Source organism: Oncorhynchus keta, chromosome 7 (genome assembly GCF_023373465.1).
Source record: "Oncorhynchus keta strain PuntledgeMale-10-30-2019 chromosome 7, Oket_V2, whole genome shotgun sequence".
Classification (NCBI taxonomy): Eukaryota; Metazoa; Chordata; class Actinopteri; order Salmoniformes; family Salmonidae; genus Oncorhynchus; species Oncorhynchus keta.
This window is the reverse complement of record NC_068427.1, coordinates 32,620,104-32,634,547: the sequence shown is the minus strand read 5'-3', so window position 1 is coordinate 32,634,547 and position 14,444 is coordinate 32,620,104. Positions and strand designations below refer to the sequence as shown.

At 44.8% G+C, this 14,444-nt stretch overlaps 1 protein-coding gene across 1 annotated transcript in view; it reads right to left on the bottom strand.

Moving 5' to 3' along the window:
• The window catches only part of LOC118386316 (zinc finger protein 385B-like), a 179,146-nt gene that overhangs the window by 4,542 nt on the left and 160,160 nt on the right, over positions 1 to 14,444 (bottom strand). Inside the window, 5 exon segments of the mRNA XM_035773977.2 lie at positions 71 to 172; positions 625 to 809; positions 1,187 to 1,370; positions 1,373 to 1,560; positions 4,844 to 5,042. Coding sequence (XP_035629870.2) covers positions 71 to 172; positions 625 to 809; positions 1,187 to 1,370; positions 1,373 to 1,560; positions 4,844 to 5,042 — 858 coding nt within the window.

Below are 14,444 nucleotides of genomic sequence, written 5' to 3'. Positions count from 1 at the left end.
AACAATTCATCCATGAAGTTGAATCAACTTTTCTTGAGGGGCTTTGATTAGGAACATATATGATACATACGGCTAGGACTGTGGAGCTGCGTTGTTGTTTGTTGTAAGGGCTGTATTTGGGTTTCATCGGTTTCCCAGCCACTCTGTCCTTGTGCCTTCTGCTGGAGATGTGCTGACAAAATACAACAAAAAAGGTCAGTGACGTAACTGTGTGTGAATCCTTATGGGCCCTGATCAAAGGTGGTGCACTATAAAGGGTATAGGGTGCCATATAGGACACGTATTTTGGTGAGCCAATTATAAAAAGCCTGTAAGGTCCCTTCAAGCTGTAAAAAGACAACAAGCACTGCATACTTGAGTTCCCAAAGTGAAATCAATTTGACATGTAAAAAATATATATTTAGAGGTGAATTCAAGGATTTGAAATAAGTCATTTCCCAGAATGTGTTTTCCCCAGTTCCCCCTCTGACCATACTGTATTCTGATTGACCTAATATCGGCACCAGGAAATCTCACAAATCTTGCATGCGTGCTGGCTGCTGATCAGCTAAGATTTATTTATTAATTTGTGCACAAGAAAATTAAAGAGTCTTGAAAGGCCTGTGACAAGACACTATGGTGTACCTGTTTGAGCTGTATTTCTGAGTTGACATGGACGTCACAGATCTCACAATAGAATGTCTTGTTCTGCAGTCCGGAGCCTTTCAGCACGGTGGTGGCCTGGACTTTGAGCTTTGAGCCCGGTCTGGGATAGGCCTTAATTGGGCCTGCGCCGTTCCTCGCCTCAAGCATAGTTTTGTGTTTCGAACCTTCAGGGGAGAGAAGAAAGGGCAAAAACATAATTAAATATATTGCACATGGAAAATGCCACAAATAAAACATAAAAATAACACTATTTAATTTGTTTGGTTTAAAAGTAGAACAAATTTTGTTTTCCCATCCAAAATGTTCACTGGTCAGCTTGAGATCCAACAGTGTTTCTCTGACCTGGGTATTACGTCTAACTTCACTATAACTACATAACAGCCATATGTGTCAATGTTAGCTAACAAACATCTCACATATTGAGCCCGTATGCAAGCCCCCTCCCCCTCCCCCCACCCAACACACACACGCACTCCTCGGGATGAGTAACACTAACGTTAACACGGCGGTTGAGCAAACAGAAACAGATGCTGGAACACACCTGTGTTGTGGGCCTCCAGCTGTGATAGAGAGTTGACGGCCACTTTGCAAAGCGAACAGTACAGGAGCTTTTTGGCTTTTTCCTCCTCCTCCGACTCTGGCGTGGGCTGAGTTGCTGTAGCAGCGGCAGTGTTTGGGGCCGTGAGCACAGGCTTGGTGCTGATGCTGCCACTGCTCTTCATAACAGGCCCCTGTAGTTGTACTTGTGTAGCTGATGGGGGCTGGCAGGCGTGGGATCACATAGGACGGGATTACAGGGACCGGGGACGGCCATGGCTGTTAAAGCTGCCAGGGAGGAGGTGGAGATGACGGGGACGAAAGAATTTGGAGAAGCCAAGGTTTTATCTGCTGTGCTAGGAGGCACTGCGATTTGTTCTGAGATCAAGAAAGAAAGAGGGAGGGAGAGAGGGAGAGGGAAAAAGAGAGAGACACAACATCTGACAGTTAGTCTCGGAGCGTTAACAATATTACAATTTTTGGTGACACATTCCCTTATATTTTTATTTTGGTGTGTTGCGTAAGAGTTTGATCCCTGGGGGATCAGTTGAGTAGCAGTAGCAGGATCGAGCTATTGGCCAGTGGTGTTTTCTGTATCTTTATCTCTCTCTCTCTCTCTGTGTGTGTGTGTGTGTGTGTGTGTGTGTGTGTGTGTGTGTGTGTGTGTGTGTGTGTGTGTGTGTGTGTGTGTGTGTGTGTGTGTGTGTGTGTGTGTGTGTGTGTGTGTGTGTGTGTGTGTGTGTGTGTGTGTGTGTGTGTGTGTTGCTGTCCCCAGTCCACCTGGCCATGCTGCTGCTCCAGTTTCAACTGTTCTGCCTTACTATTATTTGACCATGCTGGTCATTTATGAACATTTGAACATCTTGGCCAAGTTCTGTTATAATCTCCACCCGGCACAGCCAGAAGAGGACTGGCCACCCCACATAGCCTGGTTCCTCTCTAGGTTTCTTCCTAGGTTTTGGCCTTTCTAGGGAGTTTTTCCTAGCCACCGTGCTTCTACACCTGCATTGCTTGCTGTTTGGGGTTTTAGGCTGGGTTTCTGTACAGCACTTTGAGATATCAGCTGATGTACGAAGGGCTATATAAATACATTTGATTTGATTTGATTTGTGTGTGTGTGTGTGTGCGCGTGCGTGCATATGTGTGTGCTTCAATGTGGCCCTATGTCAATTTTACAGAGGCTAGTTGTCAAACTATTGTCCCCTCTATTGTGACACTGAGACGCCCTGTCCCTCCACCCACTCAGAACCATGTACTGTACCAGAACACTATGGTGGACATTGCCACAAGGAAAGGCGCCTGAACTCATGCTCACACCCACAGTCCCACACCTTCCCTCCACCCCTCCTTTCCTTCCACCCCTTCTCACACACCACACCACACCCACCCTCCAAACCCATGCTCCAACGCCCTGCATTAGGAACGCACTGTAGCTTTTTCCATGAATGTCATTTTGCATTTGTGATCCTCTCAGAAAGTTGTGTAGTATTCTCTTCAGAGAATAGTGCTCTCTTTACACCAATTATACCAGCTGGCACTATGACATCTACAAGCTACACGCCACTACACTGGTCTATTGTCACGACTTCTGCCGAAGTCGTTGCCTCTCCTTGTTCGGGCGGTGCTCGGTGTTCGACGTCACCAGTCTTCTAGCCATCATTGATCCATTTTTCATTTTCCATTGGTTTTGTCTTGTCTTCCCACACACCTGTTTTCAATCCCATTCATTACCTGTTGTGTATTTAACCCTCTGTTTCCCCTCATGTCTTTGTCAGAAATTGTTTTATTGTCAGTGTTGTTTATTGTTGTGTTGGTGCGCGACGGGTCCTCGTACCCATGTTCATGTCTGTACTTTTAGTGTTATGAAGCATGTTCCTTGGACGTTTATTAAAAGACTCCATTTACACGCCATTTTGACTCTCCTGCGCCTGACTTCCCCGCCACCTATACACACGGCGTTGACATCTATATTTGGTCTAAACTAGCATTTGAAAGTCTTCATTAAACCTTACTTCATTAACTCTGATTTTCACAAAAACTATTATATGTACTCTTTGAAGACAGTTTGTAAAGTTAACATAACATTTCCTAAGATAAGGTTATTAAATACATTTGGGTGGCAATGTGTATCCAACCGGGTCAATAGAGCAGTAGCTAGCAACGATTAATTATATTAGCATCCCAAAGCAACATTCATTAAACACAAAAATTGGTAAGAAAATGAATACATAAAAGTATACCAGTTACATTTAAGGACCAAAAATTTGATTGGCACATGGTTTATGATCGCTGCAGCTGTACATAGTCCATCTGTAAATAGCCCACCCAATCTACCTCATCCCCATACTGTTTTTATTTACTTTTCTGCTCTTTTGCACACCAGTATCTCTACTTGCACATCATTATCTGCTCATTTATCACTCCAGTGTTAATCTGCTAAATTGTAATTCTTCACTACTATGGTCTATTTATTGCCAACCTCCTCATGCCTTTTGCACACACTGTATAGAGACTTTGTTTTTTTCTACTGTGTCATTGACTTGTTTATTGTGCTATTGGCTTGTTTATTGTTTACTCCATGTTGTTCCATGTGTAACTCTGTGTTGTTGTCTGTGTCACACTGCTTTGCTTTATCTTGGCCAGGTTGCAGTTGTACATGAGAACTTGTTCTCAACTAGCCTACCTGGTTAAATAAAGGTGAAAATGAAAATGAACTGATACACAAAACAACACATGATTCAAACCTTCATTTTTCAATTTAAATTATTATACAACATTCTTGCAATCAATAGTATGTTATGTATATGGGGGACACAAACATCCCAGCTCTGCTGATTTTGCTGGGAAGAGACAGAATCATTAGATCACTTGCTTTTGTCCTGCCTATAGTATGTAGCTTGTTTCTGGTTACAGGTTCAGGAATGTCTGAAAAATAACAAACATCCAGCTAGGCAGCCTGTGACTCTGACTAACAGTCATTGGATGTGACTCTGTGAAAAGACACTGGCTGTGTCCCACATGGCACCCTATTCCCTATAAAAAATACATAGAGCTCTTGTCATAAGTAGTGCACTAAACGGGGAATAGGGTGCCATTTGGGACACAGTCACAGAATACTACGGAGTAGTATCACTGGCTCTGGATCATTACAGAACTTGAACCTAATCTCTGAAGAGGGCTGAGGAGTGACTTTCTGTCTGTGGTCCAAATGGTACCCTATCCCACTACTTTTGAACAGGGTCATATGGGCCCTGCTCAATAGTAGTGCACTATATAGGGAATAGGGTTCCATTTGGGATGCAGATCCTGAAACCCCCAGTGAGCAAAACTGGTTGAAATGCATGGCAATGAGCATGGCACTTGTTACACTAATGCCTGTTAATGAGTCATTCAATTGGTTAAGGCATTTGTCAGAGTTAATTTAATGAGAAAAACACTTATTCCAAAGATACATACAGTACACACATGCACAAGCGTGCATGCACATTCACACACACGTGCATGCACACACACACGCACACACACACACTCACACATGCACGCACACGCACGCACACACACACACACACACCGCACAAAGCATGCAATGACACAAGATAACACTCAAGGCTAGAGCATGGAGAGGAATGGATGACACACAAGAGCTAAAGTTTCCACATACCTGGTTGGTCAGAGTTGCTGCCCGTGACATTGCTGGTCAAGGTGGTGGAGGTTGTGGTGGTGATTGTCTTAGCACTGTCCAGGGGAGGAGGAAGTGGAGGAGGAGGAAGGGAACTCTTAGGCGGCTTATTCTTGGTGTTCTGCTGTGCTTTGAGCTTCTTGGCATGTTTACTGCCTTTGTAGTGCGCCTCGGCTTGGCTCTGCAGAGGGAGAACAAATGAACCATGCAATCAGGTACTTTCTCACACAACAGGTCTCAGTCATGGACTGCAATCACATCGCATCACATAGGACAAAAAAACACACACACACACACACACACACACACACACACACACACACACACACACACACACACACACACACACACACACACACACACACACACACACACACACACACACACACACACACACACACACACACACACACACACACTTCAATCACAGCTTTCAATAGATAGGCCCAATCAGAGGGAAAATTAGAGAGATGTTTGATTGGATAAGGATGTTAGGGCGGATCAGGATGTTAGGATTTTCATATGGCCAATGGGAAGAAGTAGGGTGTGTGTGTGTGTGTGTGTGTGTGTGTGTGTGTGTGTGTGTGTGTGTGTGTGTGTGTGTGTGTGTGTGTGTGTGTGTGTGTGTGTGTGTGTGTGTGTGAGAGAGAGAGAGAGAGAGAGAGAGAGAGAGAGAGAGAGAGAGAGAGAGAAAGAGAGAAAAAGAGAGGTGGAAAAAGAGAGAGCGAGAGAGAGCTTTAGACAAAATAATTAATGATAAGAAAAATTAACAAGAAATGGATTCTAGTGAGTGAGAAAAGAGCATTTTGGAAACTGTTAGTTTTAAATTGGTTTGATTGTACACTCTATATGCTGGATATATGGGGAAAATGACTACAACACACTCAGCGAATCTTTATGTTGATTTAGGAGTTGAGTGGAATGGGATATCACCTCACCTCAAGGTGGTCTGGTGCATTAAGTCGCTATAGGTTAATAGCTATATTTTACCAATATTGTTTCTAACATCCTGTCCTTGCACATACAATCATTAGAAGTAATTCATATTGAACCATGGTCCTCTTCTCTGAGGTGGAACATTCCTGTCTTTTTTACTTTTAAAGGTTTGTGGTCCTCTTCATCACACACATAAACCATGCTGCTATGGAAAGGTGTATTAATTGAGGAGCAAACTGAAGTGAAGATATCCCCGTGGCTATAACATTTACAGAAAACATCTAGGTATCCATGGAAACTCAGAACCTCCAATCCTGGAGTGAGAAATCTTTAGAAAAAGTCACTGATCTGAGGACACATGAGTCACTAGTGACATGAGATTATATCTGTGACTCAAGGGTTGCATCCCAATTGCCACCCTATTCCTTATATTGTGCATTACTTTTGAATAGAGCACTATGTGCCCTGGTTAAACAATTGTGCCATTAATAGGAAATAGGATGCTATTTGGAATACAGACAAGATGACCCATATTGCCATGAGACAACCAGTCAGATGAAACACCAGAGAAAATGGAAAATCAAGAATGTTTTCTCTGTCATAGATTAAACGAGACACTGGGTTTTTCCCAATATGTATACTACCGTGCTCCACACTCATTCTCCGAGTGCATTCTCTGAGGATGTTCTCTAGAGTACGTTCTTGTGAGGACGAGAGTGTGGAGAACGGATAAAACATTACAATTGAGAAGCACTCGCATTTTCCCTACGGTATAACCTCACGCTGCACCTCCCCATTCACTGAACCTCCTTCCCGCCAAGACAATGGCAATAAAAACAAAACAAGATATACACAAAGACAAAGTTTAATTTCATAATTATCTGCTAGTTAAAGTCGGAAGTTTACATAGGCTTAGGTTGGAGTCATTAAAACAAATGTATTGTTAACAAACTATAGTTTTGGCAAGTCGGTTAGGATATCTACTTTGTGTATCACACAAGTAATTTTTCCAACAATTGTTTACAGACAGATTATTTCACTTATACTTCACTGTCTCACAATTCCAGTGGTTCAGAATTTTACATACACTAAATTGACTGTGCCTTTAAACAGCTTGGAAAATTCCAGAAAATTATGTTATGGCTTTAGAAGCTTCTGATAGGCTAATTGACATAATTTGAGTCAATTGGAGGTGTACCTGTGAATGTATTTCAAGGCCTACCTTCAAATTCAGTGCCTCTGCTTGACATCATGGGAAAATTAAAATAAATCAGCCAAGACATCAGAAAAAAATTGTAGACCTCCACAAGTCTGGTTCATCCTTGGGAGCAATTTCCAAACGCCTGAAGGTACCACATTCTTCTGTACAAAAAATGGTACGCAAGTATAAACACCAAGGGGACCATGCAGCCGTCATACCGCTCAGGAAGGAGATGTGTTCTGTCTCCTAGAGATGAACGTACGTTGGTGTGAAAAGTGCAAATCAAACCCAGAACAACAGCAAAGGACCTTGTGAAGATACTGGAGGAAACGGGTACAAAGTATCTAAATCCACAATAAAACAAGTCCTATATCAACATAACCTGAAAGGCCGCTCAGCAAGGAAGAAGCCACTGCTCCAAAACTGCCATAAAAAAGCCAGACTACGGTTTGAAACTGCACATGGTGAAAAAGATTGTACTTTTTGGAGAAATGTCATCTGGTCTGATGAAACAAAAATAGAACTGTTTGGACATAATGACCATCCTTATGTTTGGAGGAAAAAGGGGGAGACTTGCAAGCCAAAGAACACCATCCCAACCGTGAAGCACGGGAGTGGCAGCATCATGTTGTGGGGGTGCTTTGCTGCAGGAAGGACTGGTGCACTTTACAAAATAGATGGCATCATTAGGACGGAAAATGTTGTGGATATATTGAAGCAACATCTCGACATCAGTCAGGAAGTTAAAGCTTGGTCGCAAATGGGTCTTCCAAATGGACAATGACCCCAAGCATTCTTCCAAAGTTGTGGCAAAATGGCTTAAGAACAACAAAGTCAAGGTATAGGAGTGGCCATCACAAAGCCCTGACCTCAATCCCATAGAAGATTTGTGGGCAGAACTGAAAAAGCGTGTGCGAGCAAGGAGGCCTACAAACCTGACTCAGTTACACCAGCTCTGTCAGGGGGAATGGGCCAATATTCACCCAATTTATTGTGGGAAGCTTGTGGAAGGCTACCTGAAACGTTTGACCCAAGTTAAACAATTTAAAGGCAATGCTACCAAATACTAATTGAGTGTATGTAAACTTCTGACCCACTGGGTATCTGATGAAAGCAATAAAAGCTGAAATAAATCATTTTCTCTACTGTTATTCTGACATTTCACATTCTTAAAATAAAGTGGTGATCCTAATTGATCTAAAACAGGGAATTTTTACTCTGATTAAATATCAGGAATTGTGAAAAACTGAGTTTACATGTATTTTGCTAAGGTGTATGTAAACTTCCGACTTCAACTGTATATGTGAATCGTAATAATCTACCTAGCCAGCTAGTTTAACAGACAAAAATGACCAAAAAACAAATGTTATGCAAGGTAGATGTCAATTCTTCACTGGTAGCTAGCTAGCTAACAATTCTTCATGGCTATCTGACAAGCTAACAGTAGTAGGTAGCCAGTTAGCCATATTGACATACTTGCAATCCACGCACACTACAGGGTATTGTGGGCGGGTAAATATGCATTTTCTGTACTTAACACACATGTGCTTTGCTTTTCAACTAGCTAAAAGCTAGCTAGTTGGAGTTTGTGTGTACTTCCGTTTGTACTACCGCAACACACAAGTTAAACATTATTTTTATTTAACATTTATTTAACTAGGCAAGTCAGTTAAGAACAAATTCTTATTTTCAATGATGGGATGCAGTGCTTTAGACCGCTGCGCCACTCGGGAGCCCTAATATTGAACGCATGCGGTACACGAAACGCACCACAGCCTGACTTCCGCTGGAATGCAAAGAGTTTGATGCATCTGGTGGACATGAGGCATCATACTCTGACTCTCGTGTGCTCCATTTTGCATGCTCAGAGCACGGTAGTACACATTTTAAGGAACACCCACTGTGTGTACACACTGTTCGAATGGAAAAGGTGTCTAAAGATAATTAAGATCTTAAATTGCCTAGAGATTTGCTTTCCTGATAGAAGGGAGAACACTGAAGAAAAAGGCCAATATGTTGCAGATGCAGTGAACAAGTAAACCTTTATGTTACTTACAGTAGGTGTAGTTGTCAATTAATTAATTCCTGATTAGAGTGAGGACACGCTAGAAAAAGTATTATTACATACAGTAATAGTGTAGACGCCTTTCTGTTTCTACAGTATCAGCCGGTGTCAGAGGAAGGCCCTACAAATTGTCAAAGACTCCAGCCACCCTAGTCATAGACTGTTCTCTCTGCTACCGCACGGCAAGCGGTACCGGAGCGCCAAGTCAAGGTCCAAAAAGCTTCTTAACAGCTTCTACCCCCAAGCCATAAGACTCCTGAACAGCTAATCAAAGGGCTACCCAGACCCTCTTTTACGCTGCTGATACTCTCTGTTTATTATCTATGCATAGTCCCTTTAACTCTACCTACATGTACATATTACCTCAATTGCCCCCTCACATTGACTGTACGGTACTCCCTGTATATAGCCTCGCTTGTTATTTTACTGTTGCTGTTTAATTATTTGTTACTTTTATTTTCTATTGATCTATTTTATACTTAACACTTATTTTTTTTTCTTAACTTCTTAATGCATTGTTGGTTAAGGGCTTGTAAGTAAGCATTTCACCGTAAGGTTGTATTCGGCGCATGTGACAAACGCAATTGTATTTGATTTGATTTGATTAGTTGTTTTTGTTGTCAATTCTATTTCTGTATTACTCCATACCTGAGGTCAAATACACTATATATACAAAAATATGTGGAGACACCTTCAAATAACTGGATTTGGCTATTTCAGCTACACCTGTTGCTGACAGGTGTATAAAATTGAAAAAAACAGCCATGCAATCTCCGTAGACAAACATTGGGAGTAGAATGGCCTTACTGAAGAGCCCAGTGACTTTCAATGTGGCACCATCACAGGATGCCACCTTTCCAACAATTTAGTTTGTAAAATGTCTGCCCTACTACAGCTGCCTGGTCAACTGTAAGTGCTGTTATTGTCAAGTGTTAAAGTTTAGCAGCAACAATGGCTCATCCGCAAAGTGGTAGGCCACACAAGCTCAAAGAACGGGACCGCCGAGTGCTGAAAAATAGCATGTAAAAATCGTCTGTCCTCGGTTGCAACACTCATTTCCGACTTCCAAACTGCCTCTGGACGCAATGTCAGCACAATAACTGTTCGTTGGGAGCTTCATGAAATGGGTTTCCATGGCTGAGCAGTCACACACGTCATTGGACTCTGGAGCACTGGAAATGCGTTCCCTAGAGTGATGAATCACGCTTCACCATGTGGTAGTCCGACGGATTAATCTGGTTTTGGCAGATGCCAGGAGAACACAACCTGCCCCAATGGAGAGTACCAACTGTAAAGTTTGGTGGAGGAGGAATGATGGTATAGGTGTCACACCCTGATCTGTTTCACCTGTCTTTGTGCTTGTCTCCACCCCCCTCCAGGTGTTGCCCATCTTCCCCATTATCTCCTGTGTATTCATACCTGTGTTCTCTGTTTGTCTGCTGCCAGTTCATTTTGTTAATAAAAACCTACCAGCGTTTGTTTCCCTGCTCCTGCCTTCTCTGACCCTGAGACTGCCTGCCATTCTGGACCCTTTACACCCTCTCTGGATTAATGACCACTGCCTGCCTTGACCTGTCGTTTGCCTGCCCCTGTTTTGGAATTAAACTTTGTTTCTTCGACACTGTCTGCATCTGGGTCTTACCTTAAACCGTGATAGTACGAACTGACCATTACTGACCCAGCAGACTCGGACCAGATCCGCAAAGCCCTCGCCTCCCAAGAAGCCATCATTGGAAGGTACGAGGAGTTGCGTCACGACCAAGCATTGAACACATTGCTGGAGCAATTCCGTGGGTTGTCTACTAGGCAGCAGCGAGATGATCCAGTTCCTGCTCATTAAGTCTCCTCAGGTTCCCGTGGTATTGGGATTCTCCAGGCTCCAGCGACACAATCCCCTCATTGACTGGTCTGCTAGTGACATCATGGGCTGGAGCCCGTTCTGCCACGCCCACTGCCTGAAGTCAGTGCAGGCTGTTCCGGGACTTCTTCCTGGGGCCTCGGAGGTTTCCCCGGACCTCTCCGCCATTCCCGTGGAGTACCAGGACCTCCGGGAGGTGTTCAGTAAGGCCCAGGCCACTTTGCTGTCGCCGCAATGACCCTGTGACTGCGGGATTGGTATTCTTCTAGGCACCACTCCACCCTGGGGACGACTGTACTCTCTGTTGGGTCCGGAGACCAAGGCTATGGAGACCTACATTGTGGACTCCCTAGCTCCTGGGTTCATCCGTCCTTCTGCCTCCCCCGCCGCGCAGGGTTCTTCTTTGTGGAGAAGAAGGACAAAACCCTGCACCCTTGCATTGACTACCGAGGTCTCAATGACATCACAGTGAAAAAACACTACCCTCTACCTCACCTCCTCGGCCTTCGAGCCGCTCCAGGGGGCCACCGTGTTCTCCAAGCTGGACCTACGGAATGCCTACCACCTGATGCGGATACGGGAGGGGGACGAGTGGAAGACTGCCTTCAACATGGCCAGCGGCCACCACGAGTACCTTGTCATGCCCTTTGGCCTTACCCTGCTATGTTCCAGGCTCTGGTTAATGATGTTCTCTGCTACATCTGGATCTTACCTTAAACCGTGATAGTACGAACTGACCATGACTGACCCAGCAGACTCGGACCAGATCCGCAAAGCCCTCGCAGTGGGCGTGGCAGAACGGGCTCCAGCCCATGATGTCACTGGCAGACCAGGGGACGAGTGGAAGACTGCCTTCAACATGGCCAGCGGCCATCACGAGTACCTTGTCATGCCCTTTGGCCTTACCTTGCTATGTTCCAGGCTCTGGTTAATGATGTTCTCTGCTACATGTTGAACCGGTTCGTTTTCGTCTAACTCAATGACATCCTTGTCTTCTGGGATAAATCATCGCTGCAGGGAGCGTACAGATGGATCCAATCCAGGGAAGGTGAGTGCGGTGTTGGATTGCCCCCAGCCCACGTCTGGAGTCCAGCTGCAGTGGTTCCTGGGCTTCGCCAACTTCCCCCTGTCTGCACTCACTTAACCCAAGGTTCCGTTCATGTGGTCTCCAGCTGCTGATCGGGCATTCCTGGATCTTAAACACCACTTCACCACAGCTCCCATCTTGGTTCATCCTGACCCGTGCCGCCAGTTCATGGTCGAGGCCGATGTTTTTGATGTTGGAGTGGGAGCTGTCCTGTCCCAGCGGTCTGCCCTGGACCTCAAGCTGCATCCCGGCACATTCTTCTCCCACCGCCTCAACGCCACAGAGAGGAACTACGATGTGGGGAATCGTGAGCTGCTCACGGTGAAGATGGCGTTGGAGGAGTGGAGGCACTAGCTGGAGGACATGCATTCATCGTGTGGACCGACCACAAGAAATTGGAATATCTCCACACTACCAAATGCCTCAATTCCAGGCAGGTTAGATGGGCCCTACTGTTCACCCGGTTCAACTTCTCCCTCTATCCTACCGGCTGGGATCCATGTTCATGCCTGACGCTGTCCGCTCCGTGGTCCTGGAGTGGGCCCACTCCTCCAGGCTTGCCTGCCACCCGGGCTAACGGCGGACCCTGGCTTTTGTGTGACAGCGCTTTTGGTGGCCTACCATGGTTCCTGACGTCTCCGCCTTTGTCGCCGCCTCAATTCATGGGTATTAATATCAATTTGGTCCCCCCTATGCTGCTATAACAGCCTCCACTCTTCTGGGAAAGCTTTCCACTAGATGTTGGAACATTGCTGTGGGGACTTGCTGCCATTCAGTCACAAGAGTATTAGTGAGGTCGGGCACTGATGTTAAGTGATTAAGCATGGCTCGCAGTCGGCGTTCAAATTCATCCCAAAGGTGTTTGATGGGGTTGAGGTCAGGGCTAAGTGCAGGCTAGTCAAGTTCTTCCATACCAATCTTGACAAACCAGTTCTGTATGGACCTCGCTTTGTGCACAGGGGCATTGTCATGCTGAAACAGGAAGGGCCTTCCCCAAACTGTTGCCACAAAGTTGGAAGCACAGAACAGTCACAGTTCCCTTCACTGAAACTAAGGGGCCTAGCCCATGACAAACAGCCCCAGACCATTATTCCTCCTCCACCAAACTTTACAGTTGGTAATATGCATTGGGGCGGCAAATAGCGTTCTCCTGGCATCCGCTAAACCCAGATTCATCCATCGGACTGCCAGATGGTGAAATGTGATTCATCACTCCAGAGAACGCATTTCCACCGCTCCAGAGTCCAATGGCGGCAAGATTTACACCACTAGCTGACACTTGGCATTGCACATGGTGATCTTAGGGTTGTGTGTGACTAATCGGCCATGGAAACCCACAGTGGTCCCGTTCTGTGAGCTTTTGTGGCCTCTTCGTGGGTGAGCCGTTGTTGCTCCTAGACATCTCCACTTCACAATAACAGCACTTACAGTTGACCGGGGCAGGTTCTAACAGGTTCAGAAATTTGACTAACTGACTTGTTGGAAAGGTGGCATCCTATGACGGTGCCACGTTGAAAGTCACTGAGCTCTTCAGTAAGGCCATTCTACTGGCAATGTTTGTCTATGGAGATTGCATGGCTGTGTGCTCGATTTTATACGCCTATCAGCAACAGGTGTGGCTGAAATAGCCAAATCTAATTTGAAGAGGTGTCTTCCTACTTTTGTATATACAGTATTGTGAATAAAAACATGTCTAGTTAGATATCTTGCTTTGAAGTAGCCTACGTTATCCATTTGATCCCCGATTCATTGATTGAGGGAATCATTTTATAAAGACAAGTATTTGGTTGTAATGTTGCAATGTTTTTTACCATCCTCCAGGATAGCTACTTACTGCATGGGTTTGCAGGCTTTTGTTCAATCCCTGGTCTAACCACATCGTAGCCTAAACATCAGCTGCTCAACAGGACCTTGTTAAGCAGACTTGGGTGTTTCAGGGCTGGATTAAAAGCCTGCACATCCAGGAGCTCTCCAGATGGGGGGTTAACCACAGAACAGTTCTACTTTGTGGGGGGTTAAGTGCCTTGGTCAAGGGCACAACGGCAAGAGATGGTAGGTACATGGGATCAGACACAGCAACCTTCCAGTGTCAATAATGCTTAGTTTTTCATGTAGGCTATAATAATAGTCATTCAAATTTGGTTAAAAGTCATGGAGAAGTCATGGAAAATGTGTATAAACCCTTAACAGTGAATCACATGTGTCTATAGCATAATGTAATTTGTGAATATCTGTGAGCATAGTCTAATGGACCGACTTGGAAAAAGACAGCTCCTGCACTTCTTTCATCCCAGGTTAAGCACTGTGTACAATAGAAACACATTGGCACACTGTTACAAGCTGTCTTTAGGCCATACTGAGTAGTGTTTGCATTTGTTCTCCATTACAGACACCGTAGGTATGCATTATGTCAGCACTCTGTGGACTAGCAGAGAG